Source organism: Vanacampus margaritifer, chromosome 5, assembly GCF_051991255.1.
Source record: "Vanacampus margaritifer isolate UIUO_Vmar chromosome 5, RoL_Vmar_1.0, whole genome shotgun sequence".
Lineage (NCBI taxonomy): Eukaryota > Metazoa > Chordata > Actinopteri > Syngnathiformes > Syngnathidae > Vanacampus > Vanacampus margaritifer.
The window spans coordinates 27,933,434-27,952,818 of NC_135436.1; the positions used below are offsets into that span (position 1 = coordinate 27,933,434).

A 19,385-nucleotide genomic window follows, 5' to 3' on the forward strand; every position below is an offset into this window, starting at 1 on the left:
GAATTTGTACTATTGTTATTTTGGGAGTAATGTGAACTCTGCCTAGCAACAAGTGACACAAAAAAAAAAAATCATGAGGTCACCAGGAAGAAGAATGTCGCTGCACCAGTTTTGATCATTTTCCTGGTATGCAGTCTGGCTCTGTTGTTGATGCTCTTCCAAGCCACTCGGACAAAAGTATTGGGATGCAAATAGACAAGAAAGGTATACAGCTTGCTTGTGCATAGTAGACTCACACGTATCTATTTGTACACGTAATTAGACAGAAAAAAATGTTTCCCTTGCAAATGATAGCTGTAATCTTTCATTCATATAATTAATTATTATGGGATGTGTCCCCCCAATATGACATGCATGTCTTGTGATGGGCAAAAGCTGAGCCGCGTTCCTCACAGCAGCTGCTACGATGACAACATTAACACTCAGCTGATATTTTAGCACGGGGGGGAGGCAGCGTGTAGCAAAGTTTCCTGACTCATTGTGTGTTTGTGTGCTGTGGAACGAGTGAGTCACCGCCGCTGAGCGCTAATCACATTGGTAAACAATTAGGAAACATCCCAGAGAGTCTCGCTCCCGCGTAAACACATCGACCTCCCTCGGCCCCACCCCCTCGCCAACGGCCGACTTTGCATACGATTTGCATGCCCGACCTGTTTTTACCTCCTCCGTCACCTCTCGCGCTGCCTCTTGACACGCAACAAACCCTCAAAACCAGGGCTTCTGAAACTGGGACTTCCGATGGGTAAAACATGCGCAACACAAATACAGGACAGGGAAGTTGCACATACGTTCTACTATGACTGAGTTAAAGTATCATAAATAACAAGTAAACAATAATGAACTGTTTGTTTACTGTCTTGTTTATGCTTTTTTTGGCAGGCAAATGTTGCGGGTCCTATTTTTGTGGGTCCTCCATAGCAACTTGAATGACGTGACGTAGTGGCAGTAGTTCACATTTTAGGGAAGAAATAAAATGTCACCCTTTTGTCTTTGTGTACAATTAAGTTGAGGAAGATAAATCTGTCATACCTACCTGTTACGTGTAAGTTCATTCCTATGTTAGGTTAGCAAGTGCTAATGCTATCAAGATTCATGCCTGTAATTTATGTAATTATTTGGGGCTCATATTGCGTTATTATTTCCACTGGTACTTTTAAGTGGAAGTCGACCTTAAACATTTCTTGACAATAATATGTCAGATGTGACCTCACTAGTCTAAACATGACTTTCTGATTAATATTACATTTGTGGGATAGGAGTTATGAAGCAAAATCCAGCCGTTTTTGTCCATCTCAGGGGGCGGCCATTTTGACACTTGCTGTCGAGTGACAATGACATCACAGTTAATCAGATCTCAGGTAACAAGCAATCACAGCTTAGCTTCAGAAAACATGTGAGCTGTAAATTGGTCGCTGCCTGAGCCCTGAGCAACAGTGACGTCATCATCAGTCGACGGCAAGTGACAAAATGGCCGCCCCTAAATAAATAAAAACGGCTGGATTTTGTTACTTAACTCATATTCCACGAATGTAAAATTAATCAGAATGTCGTGTTTAGACTAGTGAGGTATATACACATATATATTATTGTCAAGAATTCTTTGGGGGGGTTGACTTCCCCTTTAAAAAAAACAACAACTACTGTACATGGGAAGAGGACAAAAGAAATAGAATTGCATAATAAATTGCGATCGCAATATTGAGGGAGGGAACAATTTGATTATTTTTCAAAATCGTTCAGCCCTGATTCTTGAGTCTCCCGTTTCGATCCCTTGCTCCAAACAAAACACAAAAGCAATCATTTCAACAAGAAGCAACTGATTAACACGCTACGGCCTCGTCCGGATTAGGCAGGGTTTGACGGTCGGGTGGGACGGCTCGACCGGGGGAGAGACGAAGGACACCTCCTCCATTGTTGAGGAAAAGACACAACACACTCGTTCCAATGCCATGGAAGATTAAACGCTTCCAGCGGAATCCCAGACAGCGTGGCCCAAAAATACTTGAGGAACGCTGAACCAAGGATTCGGCAACAAACCAATTGCTTGTCAACCGGTTTAATTATCTGTGATATCAAATTAATTTCTTTCCATAAACAAACAAGAACAATTTCCACTCAACCAGATGATTTGTTTGAAATACTCTCAACAGATAAATGTTTTTTGCTCTCATGTCCTACTTGATGCACTCTCACATTTACTACTGAAACAACCTCACCACTGAAATGATCTCACATGTGTGGTTGAAATGCTTTGCGCTTTTATACACTATTCAACCACTCACACAAAAACTGAAATGCTCTCATTCACACACATTTGAATTGAGTTCACTCACATACGCTACTGAAATGGTCACTGTCATTACTGAAACTTTTTATGCTCACACACTACTAAAATGCTCTCACAGTAACTATAGATTTTTCTCTCTCACAGTACTGCTGAAATTCTCTCAAACATTATTGACCCCCCCACACTCACACTTATACTACTGAAATGCTCTCACATTCTCAAATTCTCTCAAACATGCACTCCTAAAATGCCCTCACCCTGACACACAACTGACATTTCTTGTAACCTAGACTACTGAAATGCTCTCACACATTGATTTTTTCAACTTACATAACTACTAAAATGCTTTCACAGGGGCTACTAAAACACTCTCACGAAACACTTCTGAAATGCTCTCACATATTATTGATTCCCCCCCATACTTAGACTACTGAAATGCTCTCTCATTCTCAAATTCTCTCAAACATACACTACTAAAATGCCCTCAATCTACTCTACTGAAATGCTCTCACACCTGGATTTCCCCCCATCTATATAAACTACTGAAATGCTCTCACAGGGGATAAAAAACACTCTCACAAAACACTAGTGAAATGCTCTCACATTCACTATTAAAATGCCTTTTTTTAAATATTCATAAGCATTCCTAAAGTCCCCTCCCAGTCACTCCTGAAATGCTCATACACGACTGAAAAGCTTTCACATACATACTATAGCATAACCATCCATACGGAAATGGATGGTTGGAAGGTTAGTTTCAATGGTTGTGTATACACTAGGCACTCTGTGATAAACTGGGACCCCGCTTCTCTCACCAAATGTCAGTTCGGGTATGTTTCAGCTCACTTTTGACCGTGAACAGAATTGGCGGTGTAGAAAAATAGATAGTTGCGGGTGAGTATGAATGATTTTGAATAGAAAATGGACGTATGGGTGTTTGTCTATGTGCCCTGTGATTGACTGTGACTAGGACCCCGTTTCTCTCTCCAAGAAAGCTGGGCTTCAAAAACCTTCCCTTTGAGACCTGTTTTTTATGTTCATTGTCACCCTCCATTTTTGGTTCAAACGGTAGATGACCTTGTAAAAGATCACAAGCACTACTTGGCGTGTTCTTTACTTTTCCACAAACATTTCACAGAGAGACCAAATAGCTTATTGATTAGCGGAGAAAACGAGGGGCCTGCGCCGTGACCCAAATGTCACCTCCGTCAGCTGACAGCAATAGCGGCGGGTAAAATAGTCCTGATTGTTCCCACTCGTGCCTTTAAGAGGAAGGAATTCCAAATGGTGGATGATTGCATCCGCACGTCTGCTTGTTGTGGACATCTCATGACACCGACCCACACTAAGCGTCCGCCCTGCAGAGGTGGCAAACGTACTCAAGCTCTGTACTTGAGTAGAGATTGTTATGCAAATACAAAAAAGACGCCGCGAAACAGAGAAGTGCATACTCATTCAACTAGGTAAAAGTTTAAAAAAAAGTAAAGATTCTAAAATGTACTTAAAGGGGAAGACAACCCATTTTTTTTGACAATAATATGTTCTGTGCAGCCCCACTAGTTTAAATATGTTATTCTTGTTAATACTGCGTTAGTAGAATATGAGTTTTGAAGCAAAATCCAGCTGTTTTTATCCATCTCAGGGGGCGGCCATTTTGCCACTTGCTGTCGACGGAAGATGACATCAATGTTGCTCAGGTCTCGGGTAACAACCAATCACAGCGCAGCTGCAGAAAACAGATGAGCACTGATTGGTCGTTGCCTGAGCCCTGAGCAACTGTGATGTCATCTCCAGTCGACAGCAAGTGGCAAAATGGCCGCCTCCTGAGATGGACAAAAACGACTGGATTTTGCTTCATAACTCATATTCACAGGTGGCAAATACAGGTCCAGAAAGTAAAAAGACTGCCACAGTTTGGCTTTAGCCTCAGGTGCTAGATAGCTAGCTCCCCAGCAGGTAAAAGACCACCATGGGAGCTAGCTAGGGAGCTAGCTAGCTAGCACCTGAGGCTAAAGTCAAACTGTGGCAGTCTTTTTACTTTCTGGACCTGGATTTGCCACCTCTGCTCATATTCCACAAATGTAATATTAATCAGAATGTCATGTTTAGACTAATGAGGTCACATATAACATATCATTATCAAGAAATGCTTAAGGTTGACTTCCACTTTAAGCACAAAATTATTCCACATTGCTCCTTGTCCCCAAGATGCCACAACTTTGCGCGAGTATAAAAACTGTGAAAATGTTGCGGTTCTCTGAATGGTAAGATTGAATTATGGCCACAAAATTTTACTTATATTTTGGCACTGATTGCTTCCTTTTAGGCAAGTTCTTCATGTAGTGTGTCGCATGCTACAAAGGCGTACCAAACACAAATCAACCATTAAACCCTAAAGCTTCTGATGCATGTCAATCAAAATAATGTGTCCGACCTGTTAAATGTTTTGCTATACAAGAGTTCCACTGTACATAATTGCCATAAATATTGAAAAATATATACAGTAAATATGGCATGAAGTGAGCATGCCTTCTTGTGTTGGGAAGGCCCCTGCAACCTTCTACTACCTGTCCACGACCCGTTTGGCTCCGACCGAGTGGTTGCGAATCCCTGGCTTATTAGATGTGGGTGGGAGTGGAGGTGGGGGCAGCCCCACGATTCTGTTATCTCTTTCCCCGCTCTTGTTTATACAGTAGAGCTAAGCCGGCTTCTTCCTATGTACAGTCGGCGGCGGCAGCTGCCCCACGCTGACCACGGTGGTCTCTGCGTAAACACCAGCCATGTGTAAGTGGAAGACAATGGGGGAAGAAGACATTCTCGGATGCTTTTCCCAGATGAGACACACACGCGTGGATGACATCATCACACCAAGCGGCCCGGTGGTAACGCAACGCCGCACATAAACAAAACGACAGCTGTATTTATAGATTGGCTCATGCTACTATCAGCCTCCATAAATCCTATTATGTGAGTGGCGGCTGCCTTGTGCTTGACTAGAGACCACGCCCGCCCGCCCGGCCCGCCCCACCCACTCTCAGCCCGGGCGACTTATGGGAGCTTTATCGGGCCACTCGAGGAGCCCCACCGTTGTTGTGACACGGACAAGATGGAAACGGCTCACATCAGACGTGACCTCATCGTGATTGGATAATACGAATGTGAGTGCGAGAGGCATTTAGTGGGGAGCGTCGACAGCTGCAGGCGTGTACATGTTGTTATATGAACCCCCCCCCATACACACACACAACTCCAGCCCCCACCCCCTCCAATCTGGGTGGCCGTCTGGGTGAAATTTGCATGTTTATAGCACTAAAAAAAAAACTACTGGTTGTGTGACTCGGTATTCCTGTGGGGATGCGTTAAGTGGGCCAGATGTTTTGGGGGACGCACCTGCTACCACTTGAAATACAGTCACAGTCAGGGGGTCCAAATATTAGGTACACCACATAGAGGCGAGCGACATCAAGTGTTAAGATCTGGTCATATGAATTTCTGTTTCCCAACCTTTAATAAGGCAAGGCAGTTTTTTTTTTTTTTGGGAAAAATCTCACTGGGCGCCATCAAACAAAAACATTTTAAAAAGTGTATAAACTGATCAATATTGTACTTTGGGAGAACATTTAATTGTTCTGTCTGGCTCACGAGTTGGGACTCACTGATATTATTGACAATTTTAAGTTAGTAACTGCCTGCTTGAAAGATGTTTCTAATATTTTGGCAAAACAAAGTGCCAACATGAACTTAATGTGACATTCACTGCAGCCTATCCTGAGAGCAGTTGCTAATATTTTGACCACATTATGTAGCACGGTGTTTTTTTTTTTAACCTTTAGTGAGCCAAGGCACTTATTGACGTTGGAAGAATGTCATGGCACACAAATGTCACAAAAGGCGTACACTGAAGTATTGACGGCGTGTGATGTCGTTCGCTGTCATGTGTGTCACATTGTTGGCATAGAATATTGAAGTCAAAATATTTGTGGTAAATAAATGTTTTTGGGGGCCAATTAAGTGAAATTGGATCATTTCTTGTGGTGTCACACCTGCCACTGAACAGTGGTTGAGAATAAATGATGGATTACCAAAATAATAATAATAATTATTATTATTACTATAACAATTAATTCAGTAAGGTACAGTACTACAACCACAACCGTGTTAATTATACCCTAATAGTGTCAATTAAGCTACAAGGCAGTTGCTACAGCATAGTGTGCAGGTGTGTCTAATTTACAATTGCCATACAATTTAATAGGATCCACTCACGTATCTCCGCAGTTTCCTCTCCGGCGGCGACTTCCTCAGCCAGCCCTGGAGGATGACTTCTCCGCCGCTCATCTCGCCGACAAGTCCGCCCTGTCCGTCGTTACCCAACAGGCGGCTACACACGCAGGACGCCCCCGGTCGGCGTGCGGCTCTCCCCCATCCGAGCCCAGGCGGGATAAGAAGGCAGGGAGGGGTGAGGTGGCGTGGGGTGGGGGGGTTGTCTGTCGGTCCTGGTGGGGGGGGAGATGTTATCGGGCGAGCCTCGGCTGCTCCTCCGCGGGGAAAACTCGACTGATGCGGGGCAGCGTCACGGGGCGTCTGCGGCTTGTTTTCCCAACTCGACACCACGCCCACGACCGGCTCGCGAAGGGATGGGCGTCCGTGAAGCTACAACAATATTTTACAAAGAAGATGTCAGCGTGTGTACAGACTGGTTAAAATGTTTTTGCTACAAACAATAAAGAAAATACACTTCCCGGAAGGCGGCAAAAAAAGATGTGTGTGTGTGTGTGTTAATGAAATGTATTAAAGTCAAACGTCCCACAATTGGATTGGACGCTGAAACAGCATCACCTTGCGGCGTTTTAAAGTAATTACACGCATTTTAATACTTGCCCGTTTGGATTTGCTTTAATGTACATGCCGAATGGAGGGCATAATATTGGGGGTAAAGTAAGAAGACGTTGCACTATAGTGTGTTGCAACTGTATCCTACTGCACGCATGTTTGCTCCGTTAATTCGTTGTTGCTTGGTATTCATGCAAGTTCTTTCTTCTTCCATATTGTCAAAGAAGCAGGTTGTGTATAGTTATTCCTCCATCATTATATTATCGATTTGTTGATCCTGGAAATAGAAGCACTCTGCCAACACTTTCAAACCATAGCAAGCAAACAACATGGCTGAAAAGTCATTATTTATCATACCGGCATCCACTGTCAGTTTCATGAAATGAAACACACGCATTTCCAGAATCTCACTCAACACATTTATAATAAAAGCAGGACGGGACGACCAATGGCAAACTGGAGAGACCCCAGAAGAACTGGATGAAGTGGCTTCTACCATTACAGCGACCTGACGCCAAATAAATGGAAGATGAATGGATGGACTTACCAGAGTTGCAGCATTCAGCGTAGGAATCTTGACATTTCGCTGAAAGAAATCTAAGATACTTATTTGCCAAGCATTAGGCGAAGTTTTGAGTGACACTTCATTTAGCGAAATAAGGGTTGTTGTGGATTTTAGTTGAATACAGATGATTTAATTTAAAAAACAAAAAAAGCTAACATATGTAAATACTATTAAAATGTACTGTAGTTCATTTTCTATATAAAAGTCAGTAAAATGTTATAATTAAAGTATGAATAAAATGTAAACATATCACCTACTTCGCAAAACAAAACTTGTCAGACATGATTCCATTGCTGCTGTAAACCCAATATTTTTATTTTCATTAGTGAACAGCACTTTTATATCTTCAGAAAAAAAAACATCATCATGTATGCTTCACAAATGCAGCAGTTCCGCTTTGGGCCAGAGGTGGCAGTCACGAGTAAAAAAGTGACAAACTGCACAAAGATCATTTAAGGAACAGTTTCTTGGCATTATTTAAAAAGGAGAGTCGAACTGCACACTTTCCCCACTTTCCTTTTTTGTAGCCGGAAATACGCAATCGTGACTTCCGGTGTGGTGCACAGCGACTGTAACAATGCAACAGGCTAAGAATAAAAGCCACTGTATATCCCAATGGTTGCTTGCTTCTAGCGCTAAAAGGACCGTAAGAGGACTTTCCCGGTGATGATGTATTTTTCGTTTTTTTGTGGAAAAAGGTCCATTACAGCTGACAAGAATGTGAAAATCTGGGGAACGGAATCACATCTTTGATGTTGTCCACTCCCAGAATGCATTGCAGAAATCGCTCAAATCCCATTCCGAAGCCACCGTGAGGGGTGGAGCCAAAACGCCTCAAATCTAAATACCTGAAAATAAATTCGTTGTCATTGGATACGGCCGTTTACAAAAAAAATGCCCTTTATGAACACAAAGAAACACAAGAAATACACTGTATTAAGGTGATTTGTTTTTTACCAGCTGTAGGTGTCTTCTAATCCAACCCTGAGAAGAAAAAACAACATTTTAACACTTTTGAACCCATTCACTCGCAGCCATTTTCACTGAAGCAACCCCTTTCGCTCCCAGCTGTTTTACTGGATTTTGACTGATTTTGCGAGACCCACAGAATATTCTGTTCTATTGCTATAAAAACATGGAACCTACCAAAAGAAAGATTAGAGTCTCTTTTTTTTCATCAAGGAATTATTATTATTATTTTTTAATCTGTTTCCATTTTGCAGCAATTAGCATTAGAATATAGTATATGTATATATATATATATATATAAAAGTTTTTATCATTATTCACAAACCTGTTGAAAATACTGGGGAAAAGAGCTTTTTTGCAACATGGCTCTGGTTGATCTCTCTTACTCTGCTGCCACCTGCTGGCCGTTTTTGTAATGACTACCATTGCTTTAAGCCACTTCTTCAGTTCAGAAGATGTATCAAAGCCTTCTGTATGCTCTAGCATAAAAAAAACGTATAAATACGTCTTTGGGACACCTATTCATATGTTTTTGGGGCTTTGCATATAAATAGTTTGAAAGTCCTGAGAATGTCCCTGCGAGCGAGCCATTCTGCGTTCCCACCCAGCAATTTACATCACAAGTACATCCAAAAACGGGCGCTTACTCTTCCAGGCGAGCCGACAGCAGGTCCAGCCTCTCCTCTCTCAGCGAGCCCCCACACAACTCCCCGACGCCGGGCACCAGAAGATCCACGGCGGCCGCCTGCACACCACAGCGCCAACTCACAAATTCTGATCTCAATCAATCCGGAAGCCAAGCCAGGTTTGAACCCACCGTGTGCTGAGGATGGTCCCGGTTGTCTCTGGCGTAAAACGGCTTGAGCCGGTATGGATAGTCAGTCACAAAGACCGGACGCGAGCCGCAGTGTTGGACCAGGTACTTCTCGTGCTCCGTCTGCAGGTCGCAGCCCCACTGAGAAGCGGAGCGAGCAAAGGTCAAGGTGACGCTCGGGCAGTAGAGGAGATAATACGCACATTTGTGGGGAAGATGAACGTCCGTGAGCTTCGCTGGAGGATTTTTATCGCCTCGCTGTAAGTCATCCTGGAAGTAGATGGACTTCCTTTAGCACTTACTAAAAAAAAATGGTTACGTTTGAAAACAGCTAATCAGAGGTATAGACAACAGATGTTGTCAAATTATATATAATTAGAACCTAATCGACAAGTAATCGATTATCAGAATAATCAACAACTATTTTAATAATCGAGTAATCACTTGGAGCCATTTTTTATTTTATTTACAATTGTCCAAATCTCATCCTCTGATTTCAGCATATCAACAATAATTATACACTTATTAATGTAGTCCTTCATGAAAGAAGACTTAGTAAAGGGCCCAACCTACTAATCGGCCCATTATTGCCCTTCAAACATCGTCCAATTGGGCAAAATGGCCAATTAGTTTCCCCTTAAAACGTTATCATTGAAGAAAACTGAAGTTTCCGACACTGTGAAAGTACCCTGAATGCACCATTTTGCGTGCGTAGCATTAGCAACTAGCAAGTGTGTAGCGTATGTTATTCTGGTTATTCTGTTGTCCCCAAGCGCCCTTTAAGTTGAACTCATTCACTGCCATTGACGGCTATAGACGTCAAAAATTCATTTGAACTATTTCTATTAGTTTAACATATTTTTCCACTTCTGTTAACAAGAGTGTGAAAACCTAGATTCTTTTTTATTGTACATTTAGAACAGATATAAAATTTGCGATTAATCGTGAGTATATTTTCGACATAGTACAAAATCAACCCCCCCCTCCCTTTTTTTTTTTATATTTAAAAATCAGTATACAGATACGAAGTACAAAATAAACACCAATCACTAGTTAATAAACTAATCTGGGGGGGGGGAAATACTTCTGTCCGATAAAGTAATCAATTCTAACAACATTCGATAGTGACAGCACTTGTTTGATTTGCAAACTTATCTTCCTCATAATAAATTGGAAATGGATCTATTAGACAAGTATTCAGAAACAATTACAAAGTGTTTGGGATCACAATTTACTGTTGAAACCAATAATTTAGGCAGCTATAAACATTTAGAAATGACAAATCAAGGTCCTAATTTGAATGACATTTACTCAACACAAAGATCCAAAACCCAAGAAAAACGACTCACACATGGAATCTCTCCTTCAGCATCGTCTCCACGGCATCCTTTCCACATGTCGGGGATGCAGAAGGAGAACGGAGTGAGACGATTGGTCGGCCGGTTGCCGGGCAAGACGGGAGGTCAACAAGTCAAGTGTCCTTGAAGGGGGCGAAGGGACTCACCCGGTGTCCCGGTGTCACGTGCTTATGAAACAAGTCCACGTCTTGAGCGCAGCGGCCCAGCACGTGCTCGGCGGTCCGTTTGAACATGTCCTCCATGACCTGAGGAGCACGGACGCCATCAATGATTCAAAGTCCCACTTGCTAACCATGTTAACTAGGGAAAGATTCAGTGGCAGAGTGGCGGCATTCATTATTGTGGTCGCTTACGTTTATATTCAACTCATTCACTGCCATTGACGGCTATAGACGTCAAAAATTCATTTGAACTATTTCTATTAGTTAAAAAAAAAAAAGGCACTTTTGCTAACAAGAGTATGAAATGTTTTTATTGTAAATTTATAACAGATATAAAATTTGTAATTCATCGTCAGTTAACTAGTGAAATCATGTGATTAATTACAATTTAAAAAAATTAAGCGCCTGACGGGCCTATTTTTTTTTTTAAGTATTAAAAATAAGGGCCGTTTAATCGTGATTAATCGCATGATAATTTTAGATCTGTTATTAATGTACAATAAAAAAATAGGTTTTCAGAAAAAATGAAATGAAATGAAAAATTGTTAAACTAAGAAATAGTTCACATGAATTTCTGACGTCTATAGTCGTCAATGGCAGTGAATGGGTTAAAGTGAAAGCCGACCTTCAACATTTCTTGACGTTCATATGTTATATGTGACCTCACTAGTCTAAACATGACATTCTGATTAATATTACATTTGCGGAGTGAGTAATGCAGCAAAATCCAGCTGATTGCATCCAACTCAGGGGGCGGCCATTTTGCCACTTGCTGTCGACTGAAGATGACATCACAGTTGCTCAGGGCTCAGGCAACGGTAAAAAATTGCACTTAGTCTAGTGTTTTATATTATTGTCTATAGTCAGGCAGTTGCGCGCCACGCTAAACGGAGCCCAACATTGTGTGGCGTGACACGCCGGCGTACCTCGGTGAGGTCCTCGATGGAGCGTGTGAAGGCCACCTCGGCCTCCACCATGTAAAACTCAGCCAGGTGGCGTCGACTCTGGGAGTTCTCTGCGCGAAATGTCGGGCCGAATGTGTAGACTCTGGAGAATGACCTGCGGGCATAATTATGGAGAGAAACCCTTGAGCATGTAGTCTGTGTGTGTGTGTGTGTGTGTGTGTGTGTGTGTGTGTGTGTGTGTGTGTGTGTGTGTGTGTAGCCTCTTCTTTTGCCTTGAGCCACTGCAATGTAATTCCGCAAAAGAAGATACAAAAAAAAAAAAATTAATAAAGTTACATCTCACCCTGCCATGACCTCTAAATGCAGCTGCCCAGAGACGGTCAAGTAGGCCGGAACCGAGAAGAAGTTCTCATCCTGGCTGCCCTGTGGACAGGAAGGCTGTAGAGACGGCCACTACATTAGGTACAGTGCTCTGATGACATCCAGTAAAAGTACAGCATCAAGTCAAAGTGCATCCTTGTCGTTAGGTTTGGGGTTTTCTGACAAGTCATTTCAAAGAATATGCCAATATAACATTTCACCTTAAAATTGCATTTTCTATTCTTAATATAATATAATTTTCTATTCTTCTCATTTTAAATTTCTACTTCCTGATCGGAAAAACGGCCACAAGAGGGTGGCCACGAGTACCGATAGGGCCGGGTATCCATACTCGGCCATCACTAGTACTTTATATTAGCAGTGTCGGGCGATTACAATTTTTAATCGTAAATTAATCGCATGACTGTAATAGTTAACTCACAATTAACTCATTTGTTCCCAAAAACATATAAATATGTTCTATTTTAAATATTTTAAGTGCCCCAAAGACGTATTTATACGTTTAAAAAGTGTTTTTTTTCTATTCTAGAGCGTAAAAAAGGCTTTGATGCAGCCTCTCAAGTGCAAAGAACGGTTGAAGAAATGATAGTTATTACACAAACAGCCAGCAGGTGGCAACAGCGCAAAAGAGATCAACCAGGGCCATGTTGAAAAAAGGCTTACTCACATTTCTAAATAGATTTGTGAATAATGATGAAACTCGGCTATATTTTAATGCTAATTGCTGCAAAACGGAAACAGGTAGAAATATACTTTTTTTCCTGATGAAAGAAGAGACTCTAATCTTTCTTTTGGTAGGTTCCATGTTTTTATAGCAATGGAACCTAATATTCTGTGGGCCTTGCAAAATCAGTCAAAATCCAGTAAACAGCCGGGAGCGAAGGGGGTTGCTTCAGTGAAAATGTCTGGGAGTGAATGAGTTAAGTGCAAATCTGTTCTAAATGTACAAAAAAATGTACCATAAAATATTATTTTTTATAGTTTTCATACTTTTGTTAAAATAACAGTAGGATTTTTTTTAAACTAATAGAAATATGGCTGCATCCTTTAGTCATTGATACAGTAATTTCATAATAATTCATAAAATGTAGTTAAAATGAAAAAGATGCGAGTGCAATATTGATTTGTGTTAGTTGTTTTTCTGCCACTAGATGGCATAATTGCATTTGTCAGAAGTTGGTGACAGCTTAGTGCATTTTTCTTTTCACATTAAGAGCTATCTAATGTTTAACATGAAGCGACTTGTGAAATTCTGCACATTTTTAAACTTTTAAAATACAACTTGACCCCAGTCGCCACAAATATATACATTATTATTACATTTACAGGCTTTCCAAGTAAGGGGCGGTCAAGAATCGCGCGTTAAAAAAAATGGTGAATGTTCCATACGATCAATATAAATATCTATGCAAGTACAGTCAACAAACGCCCTCATATTCATATTCCAGTACGACATTTGCGGAAGTCTTTTTTTTTTTTAATCGCCTCTACACTGACAATGTATGTGTATTTTGTTGCCTACGTGGCAACAACCTTGCAATACACTCTCACCTCGATCTGGAAGAGCTCGCCCGCCCCCTCGCAGTCGTTGGAGGTGATGATCGGCGTGTGAATGTGCACAAAGCCGTTTTCCTGGAAAACAGGAAAAGGAACAAGCGTCGGTGGGGTCTCGCCTGGTGGCAAAGCCTCCGCTGACTTGACCTCACCTTGAAATACGAGTGAACGGCCGAAGTGGCCTCGCTGCGTATCCTCAGCAGGGAGCCGAAGGCGTTTGTTCTGCCGCGGAGGTGCGGGAATTGGCGGATGTACTCCAGCTTGTGGCGCTCTTTGATTTTAAACGGGAAATCCTGGAAATGAGAACAAGGGATGACGAGTTATAAAAGGCATTGCAGAAAAAAGGTCAGGGTCTTAGTTTGGCTGTATGAAGGAATACTGGAGTAACAAGAACAAAAAAGAATTTGAGATTAAAGTTGGAATATTATGACAATACAGTGTATATATTTTCAAGATGAAAAGTTATGTGTTTGAAAGATTAAAGTTAGAATACATTTGTAGACATAAGAAAAAATGTCTGGGGTAAAATGTAATTAAAAAAATGTATACTTTTTTTTTTTAAATTTAAGTCATAATATTACTAGAACAGTGTATGTTGGGGGGGTAATTTTCAGGATAAAGTCACATGATGGGACTAAAATTTGATCTTTATAAAGGAATGTTAACATTTTAGTTAGAAAGCTGGATATTTAAATGAGAAAGTCACATATTTTCAAAAATAAAGTTGCAATATTATGAGAATAAAATCAGTAAAAAGTTGAACATTTTTTTATTTTTTTTTTTAACAAAAACTCATATTTTTTTAAATTAAAGAAAAAGAAATGTGCACATTTTCAAGACTAGGCGCAATACTACCAGGATAAAGTTTATTATTTGAGAGAAAAGTTGAATACTTGAGATAAAAACTCACATTTTCTTGAGCAAAGTCATAATATTACTGGTAAAAAAAAAAATGCCTGTTTGAGGTCAAAAGTCGTACATTAGAAATAAAGTTGTGTATTTAAGATTAAAGTGGTCATGATACAAGCCTAACATTTTACATTTTCAAGGACAAAAGTTGTATATATGGGATAGAAATGTACATATTAAAGGTTAAAGTTATATTACGAGAATTAAGTCATAGACTGTTGGTCTAATTTTGTGTCATTACATTATTTTATATCATTTAAAAAAAAAAGACAATTAAAAAAAAAAATATATATATATAATATACTTATTATTTCTTTTTCATTTTAATTTGAACAGATGCAATTTCATTTTTGCAAAATTAAGAACTTAATCATATCAGTCTTTTTATGTCTAAAATAAACAACTTTTCAATTCCGAGAGAACACAACTTATTTCTCCAAAATATACGTCTTTCTGGGAAACACAAGACTTCATGTAAAATTACAACTTTAATCCAATCTCATAGTGTTTTTTTTTTAAATTTATTTTCAGAGTCCTCACCAAAGGGTTACATTCTCCAACCACGCGAATGTGCTCCGCTTCCAGCTCCACGGGCTGTTTGGGGTGCGGACTTTTCTTCAGGATACCTCGTACTTCAACAGCGCTCCCGAATGTGAGCAGACTTTAATTGGAAAAAGAAGATTAGTTTTCCTCTCGGCAAAGTCGATAGTATATGAAAGTCCTTACGGGTTGTTCAGCTCAGGACTGGCGATGATCTGCAGCGAATGCAAGCAGCTTCCATCGTTGACGTCCAGGAATAAATTTGCCTTCTGCGATCTGACAGAGCGAACCCATCCCTGCGTAACAACGGCTTTGTGTTAATCACGCATAAAAATGTAATTCAGCATGCGAGCAAAACGGTCATTTAAAACTCAATGGAAAAATTCACATTTTTTGGGTGGAACCCATCTTCAGTTATTGAATGAAAAACTCACCTCTTTGTTTTTTTAAAGTGTTTTCTTAATATGAAACAACCTGCTGCCAGAACTCTAGCTAAAAGTAGTACGTAATTGGCGTTAAGGAAGTATTTGGACATAATACAACTTGACTGTTCTAAGATCTTAATGTCAGGGAGGAGCTAAATGGGGTAGATGCCACGGACTTCTGACTTCCGGGTTTCACACAATAGTGTCGTTTCTGGCCACTGATGGCCGCGTTCCAACACGCACACCCCCACCCCTGTGGCCCCCAACCACGGGCCCCAAGGCGTTTCAATTCTCTGAAATGCTTCGGACAATTGAGATACAGACTACACACTCGCACCGTCGACGGGAACGCCCAACCGAGGGGCGCAAGAACTGGGACACGGCCCACACGTCGCAAACAGGAAACGGAAACAAAACTGATGTGTGTAATCCAGGAAGTCGGAAGTCCCGCCTCCTCCGTGGCATATACCCAATTGAGCCAAGGCTGCTAGCAGAGTTATTTGTTTGTGTTCGCTTTTCAGAGTGGCTATTAGAAAGCTCACGAAAGAAATTATGGCGGCCACATTATTGCTTGACAATTGCTATTTCTACAGGTTGTGTGGAGAAAAAAACAAATGAAATTGTTTGCCAGCCATAGCGTAACCATTGGGATATACAATTACAAACATTTTAAGGGACGCGCGAAAATAAGTCGCGGCAGGGCTTGGTTCACGTTAGTCCACACGATAATAAATGTTACCTGCACTTGGACGTTTGCTTCCACGACATCACCTGAAATGGCTTCTGCAACTCGAAGATTCCTCGGCGCCTTTTTGCAGAAATGCCTCAGAGTTACAAACAACACTCTTTGGGACGCGGAAGCAACAGAAAACGTTTGCGTGGCAGTCCGATACATAATGACATCACGACTTCTAAACCGCTTAAGTATGCGTGGCGTCAACTATTTAAGACATAAAACATTATTTCGCTTTCATTTTGACATTCACGTTGGTTCCTCTCGGTCTCTCCGTCGCTTCCTGGTTATGCGTTCCCCGATTGGTCCGATGGAATTACGTGCGACAGGCATCCAATCAGATTACGGAATGTCATAGCAGGGATTTCAAGGCGCTCATGGGAGTTGTAGTTGTTTTTCTAATTGCCAAAAATCGAGACAGGTCTTTGTTATTGCACCCCCCCCCCCCCCATGTATTCATTTTAAATGTAATTACACAAGGAAGTATTTATTTTCATTCACGCAAACATTAAAAATGATGGCTTAATATGAAAGCATTTGTAGGCAAAAAATAAACGGTTGGTGTTGTTTAGTCTGTTTTCGTGAAGAGACCCATTGCTCTATAATGCAGCACTAAAAAAATAAATAATGTTTGTCTATTTGCTCTTGTCTGGTATCATCACGAGTGTGACAAATGTGTTGAAAGTAGTTGTTGGTGAAAAACAACATCAACAACAAAACAATCATCCCGATCCTCTGGTCACGCTGCCAGACACAAACCACATCCTTCCATTCTGCAGTGTTTTAAACCCATCACATCTGCAGGCAAGTCTTCTTGAAATTAATCTCGCGTGATGAACGGTCCGTCAGCGTGAGGTCCATTTACTCTAAAAGCCCGACACCGGGTGCAAACGCCCACCCTTGGGTGCCGTACATCAGGATGCCAGATTTGTAATAAGATGCCGCGGACAATGATTCACCTGGCCGGTATACACCTGCCACCCCCATGGAGCCTGGTGGTCTGAGTGTGTGTGCGTGCGTGCATGCGTGTGCGTGAGTGTGTCAGGCCGGGTGTGTGCAACCTCAGTCTGCCTCTCTGACACATCATCATTAAAAGCTGAACGTGATGCATCGTTGATATTAACGATCTCCAGCTTGGAGACGGAGCAATTATGCACACGCTCTCATCTTAATGGCGGAAGCGGAACAATTCTATTTGGTTGATTCACTGACAAGAGAGTGGAACGCTAACGGAGGGCATTTGTCACATTTTTCTTGTAGCCAAGGAACCACATTTGTAAAAGGGGTCAAGTCAAAAAATGTGGTGACAATTGTATGTTTTATGAGCCCTGAGTATAGTTTAAACATGGTTTTCAGATCATATTGTGTTTGTGGAATTAGAATTAAGCATAAATATCCGACTGTTTTTATTCATTTGAGTTGGCAGACATTTTGTCACCTGTTGTCGACTTAAAATGACATCACAGTTGCTTATAGATAACGACCAATCACCTGTTTTCTGTGTTTGGCCATTTGACTTTCGCAGGTTGAGCCCTGTGATGTCATTTTCAGTCGACAACAAGTGGCAAAATTGCCACACCCTGAAATGGATAAAAAATTTGATTTGTTTTAAATTTCCAACAATCATACTTAATATTGTACTGAAAAAAGCAAAAAAAAAAAAAAAAAAAAACAGTCATAAATCACATACTTGCAACGATACAAGAAAGTTGTAATATATGTTGACAATAACTGCAATTTTTATGAGTAAATCGTGTACGTTTTAATATCACAAAGAAGCAAGGTAACATAACCACCTGTTATTTTTGGAGGGATAAACTTTTTAGTGCTGCCAAAGTTGTAAAATGTACCAAACAAAGCCCTATGACAAAAACAATCACGATTTAATATTGCAAAGGAAAATACATTGTACTATAAGAAAACTACATCATGTTAAGAGAAAATATTTATTTTCATGAATAAGGGTTACTATTGTGCAAGAAAAAAATCCCCAGAATAGATGATTTTATATATATATTTAAAAAAATAACTAATAAAACTATATGCAAAAAATGATGAAGGAACAAAATTAATGTGTTCCATTAAATGTTTAAAATGCATTCAAATGACTGCAGTGAGGTGACTGAAAGTGCTGTCATCTTTCACCGGCCTCACCACAAGGTGGCGCCATAGCCCCATATGACCGAAAACATGACCAAGCCGAATCCTCCCCGCTCTTGCTCTCCTCCTGTACTTTTATTCTTTTACCCCTGGAGTTGCCTGCGATATATTATTCATTTGTCGCTCCGAGGTCTCGTGAAATGGAAACAAGTTGCTATTGTTTTGTTCTGCCCGCGCTTCCATCAAGAACAACGCAGCTTCGTTCAGTTTGTAGCCACAGCTCGCAATGCGTTGCTCAACCGGCTTGGACTTGCTTGCCATCAGATTCTGCTGGCACGACACATTATGTGACAACTTGCACCTTTGGGTGGAAATGTCACACGCGTCCTCCCACACATAAGCAACACGCTCGTGAAGCACACCAAACCCTCCGTGCGCATCGTGTTCGACAAACGCCAGAAAAGGTGAAGGTTTGTCATCCGAGCTCTTACACGAGCCACCGCCTCCTCCTCCAAAATTTTCGTGCATTCCCAAACGGAGGCCGGCCATTGATTTTATGTAGCACGGCTCGTTAAGTGCTGATTATAGCGGTGTGATTTCAGGGAATGGCTCGTGTGACAGGCCAGCGCACACGAGTCGAGCGGAACTAACAACCTACGCGATCTTCTCTCAAAGTCATCGGGGATACCGCGTCACTCGGCGTCGGCGACGTCGGCAAGTGGTATGTGATAAAAAAATGAAAGAAAATGTATCAAATAAAATTTGGTACAGTTGTATTTATTCATAACCCAACCTGGCAATAGACAGATTGATAATTGTGAATCACAATTATGTGCGATACTGCAAATTTC

The 19,385-nt window shown here is 41.1% G+C and overlaps 2 protein-coding genes across 3 annotated transcripts in view; both read right to left on the bottom strand.

Moving 5' to 3' along the window:
- The window catches only part of gab2 (GRB2-associated binding protein 2), a 44,912-nt gene extending 37,902 nt beyond the window's left edge, over positions 1-7,010 (bottom strand). For both annotated transcript variants that reach the window (XM_077566696.1, XM_077566695.1), the window contains exon 1: positions 6,554-7,010. In XM_077566696.1, the coding sequence (XP_077422822.1) occupies positions 6,554-6,625 (72 nt within the window). In that variant the 5' untranslated portion in view covers positions 6,626-7,010. The remainder of the gene's footprint in view (positions 1-6,553) is intronic.
- Positions 7,011-7,975: 965 nt separating this feature from the next.
- On the bottom strand, positions 7,976-16,729 carry nars2 (asparaginyl-tRNA synthetase 2, mitochondrial). The gene is made up of 14 exons (XM_077565973.1): positions 16,441-16,729; positions 15,463-15,572; positions 15,277-15,397; positions 13,980-14,120; positions 13,825-13,905; positions 12,236-12,330; positions 11,914-12,046; positions 10,973-11,071; positions 10,818-10,855; positions 9,672-9,738; positions 9,472-9,609; positions 9,302-9,399; positions 8,643-8,669; positions 7,976-8,533 (listed from the first exon to the last, which is right to left on the bottom strand). Exons 1-14 carry the CDS (start codon positions 16,594-16,596, stop codon positions 8,389-8,391), a joined length of 1,449 nt encoding a protein of 482 aa, XP_077422099.1. The 5' UTR covers positions 16,597-16,729; the 3' UTR covers positions 7,976-8,388.
- Positions 16,730-19,385: the final 2,656 nt, after the last annotated feature.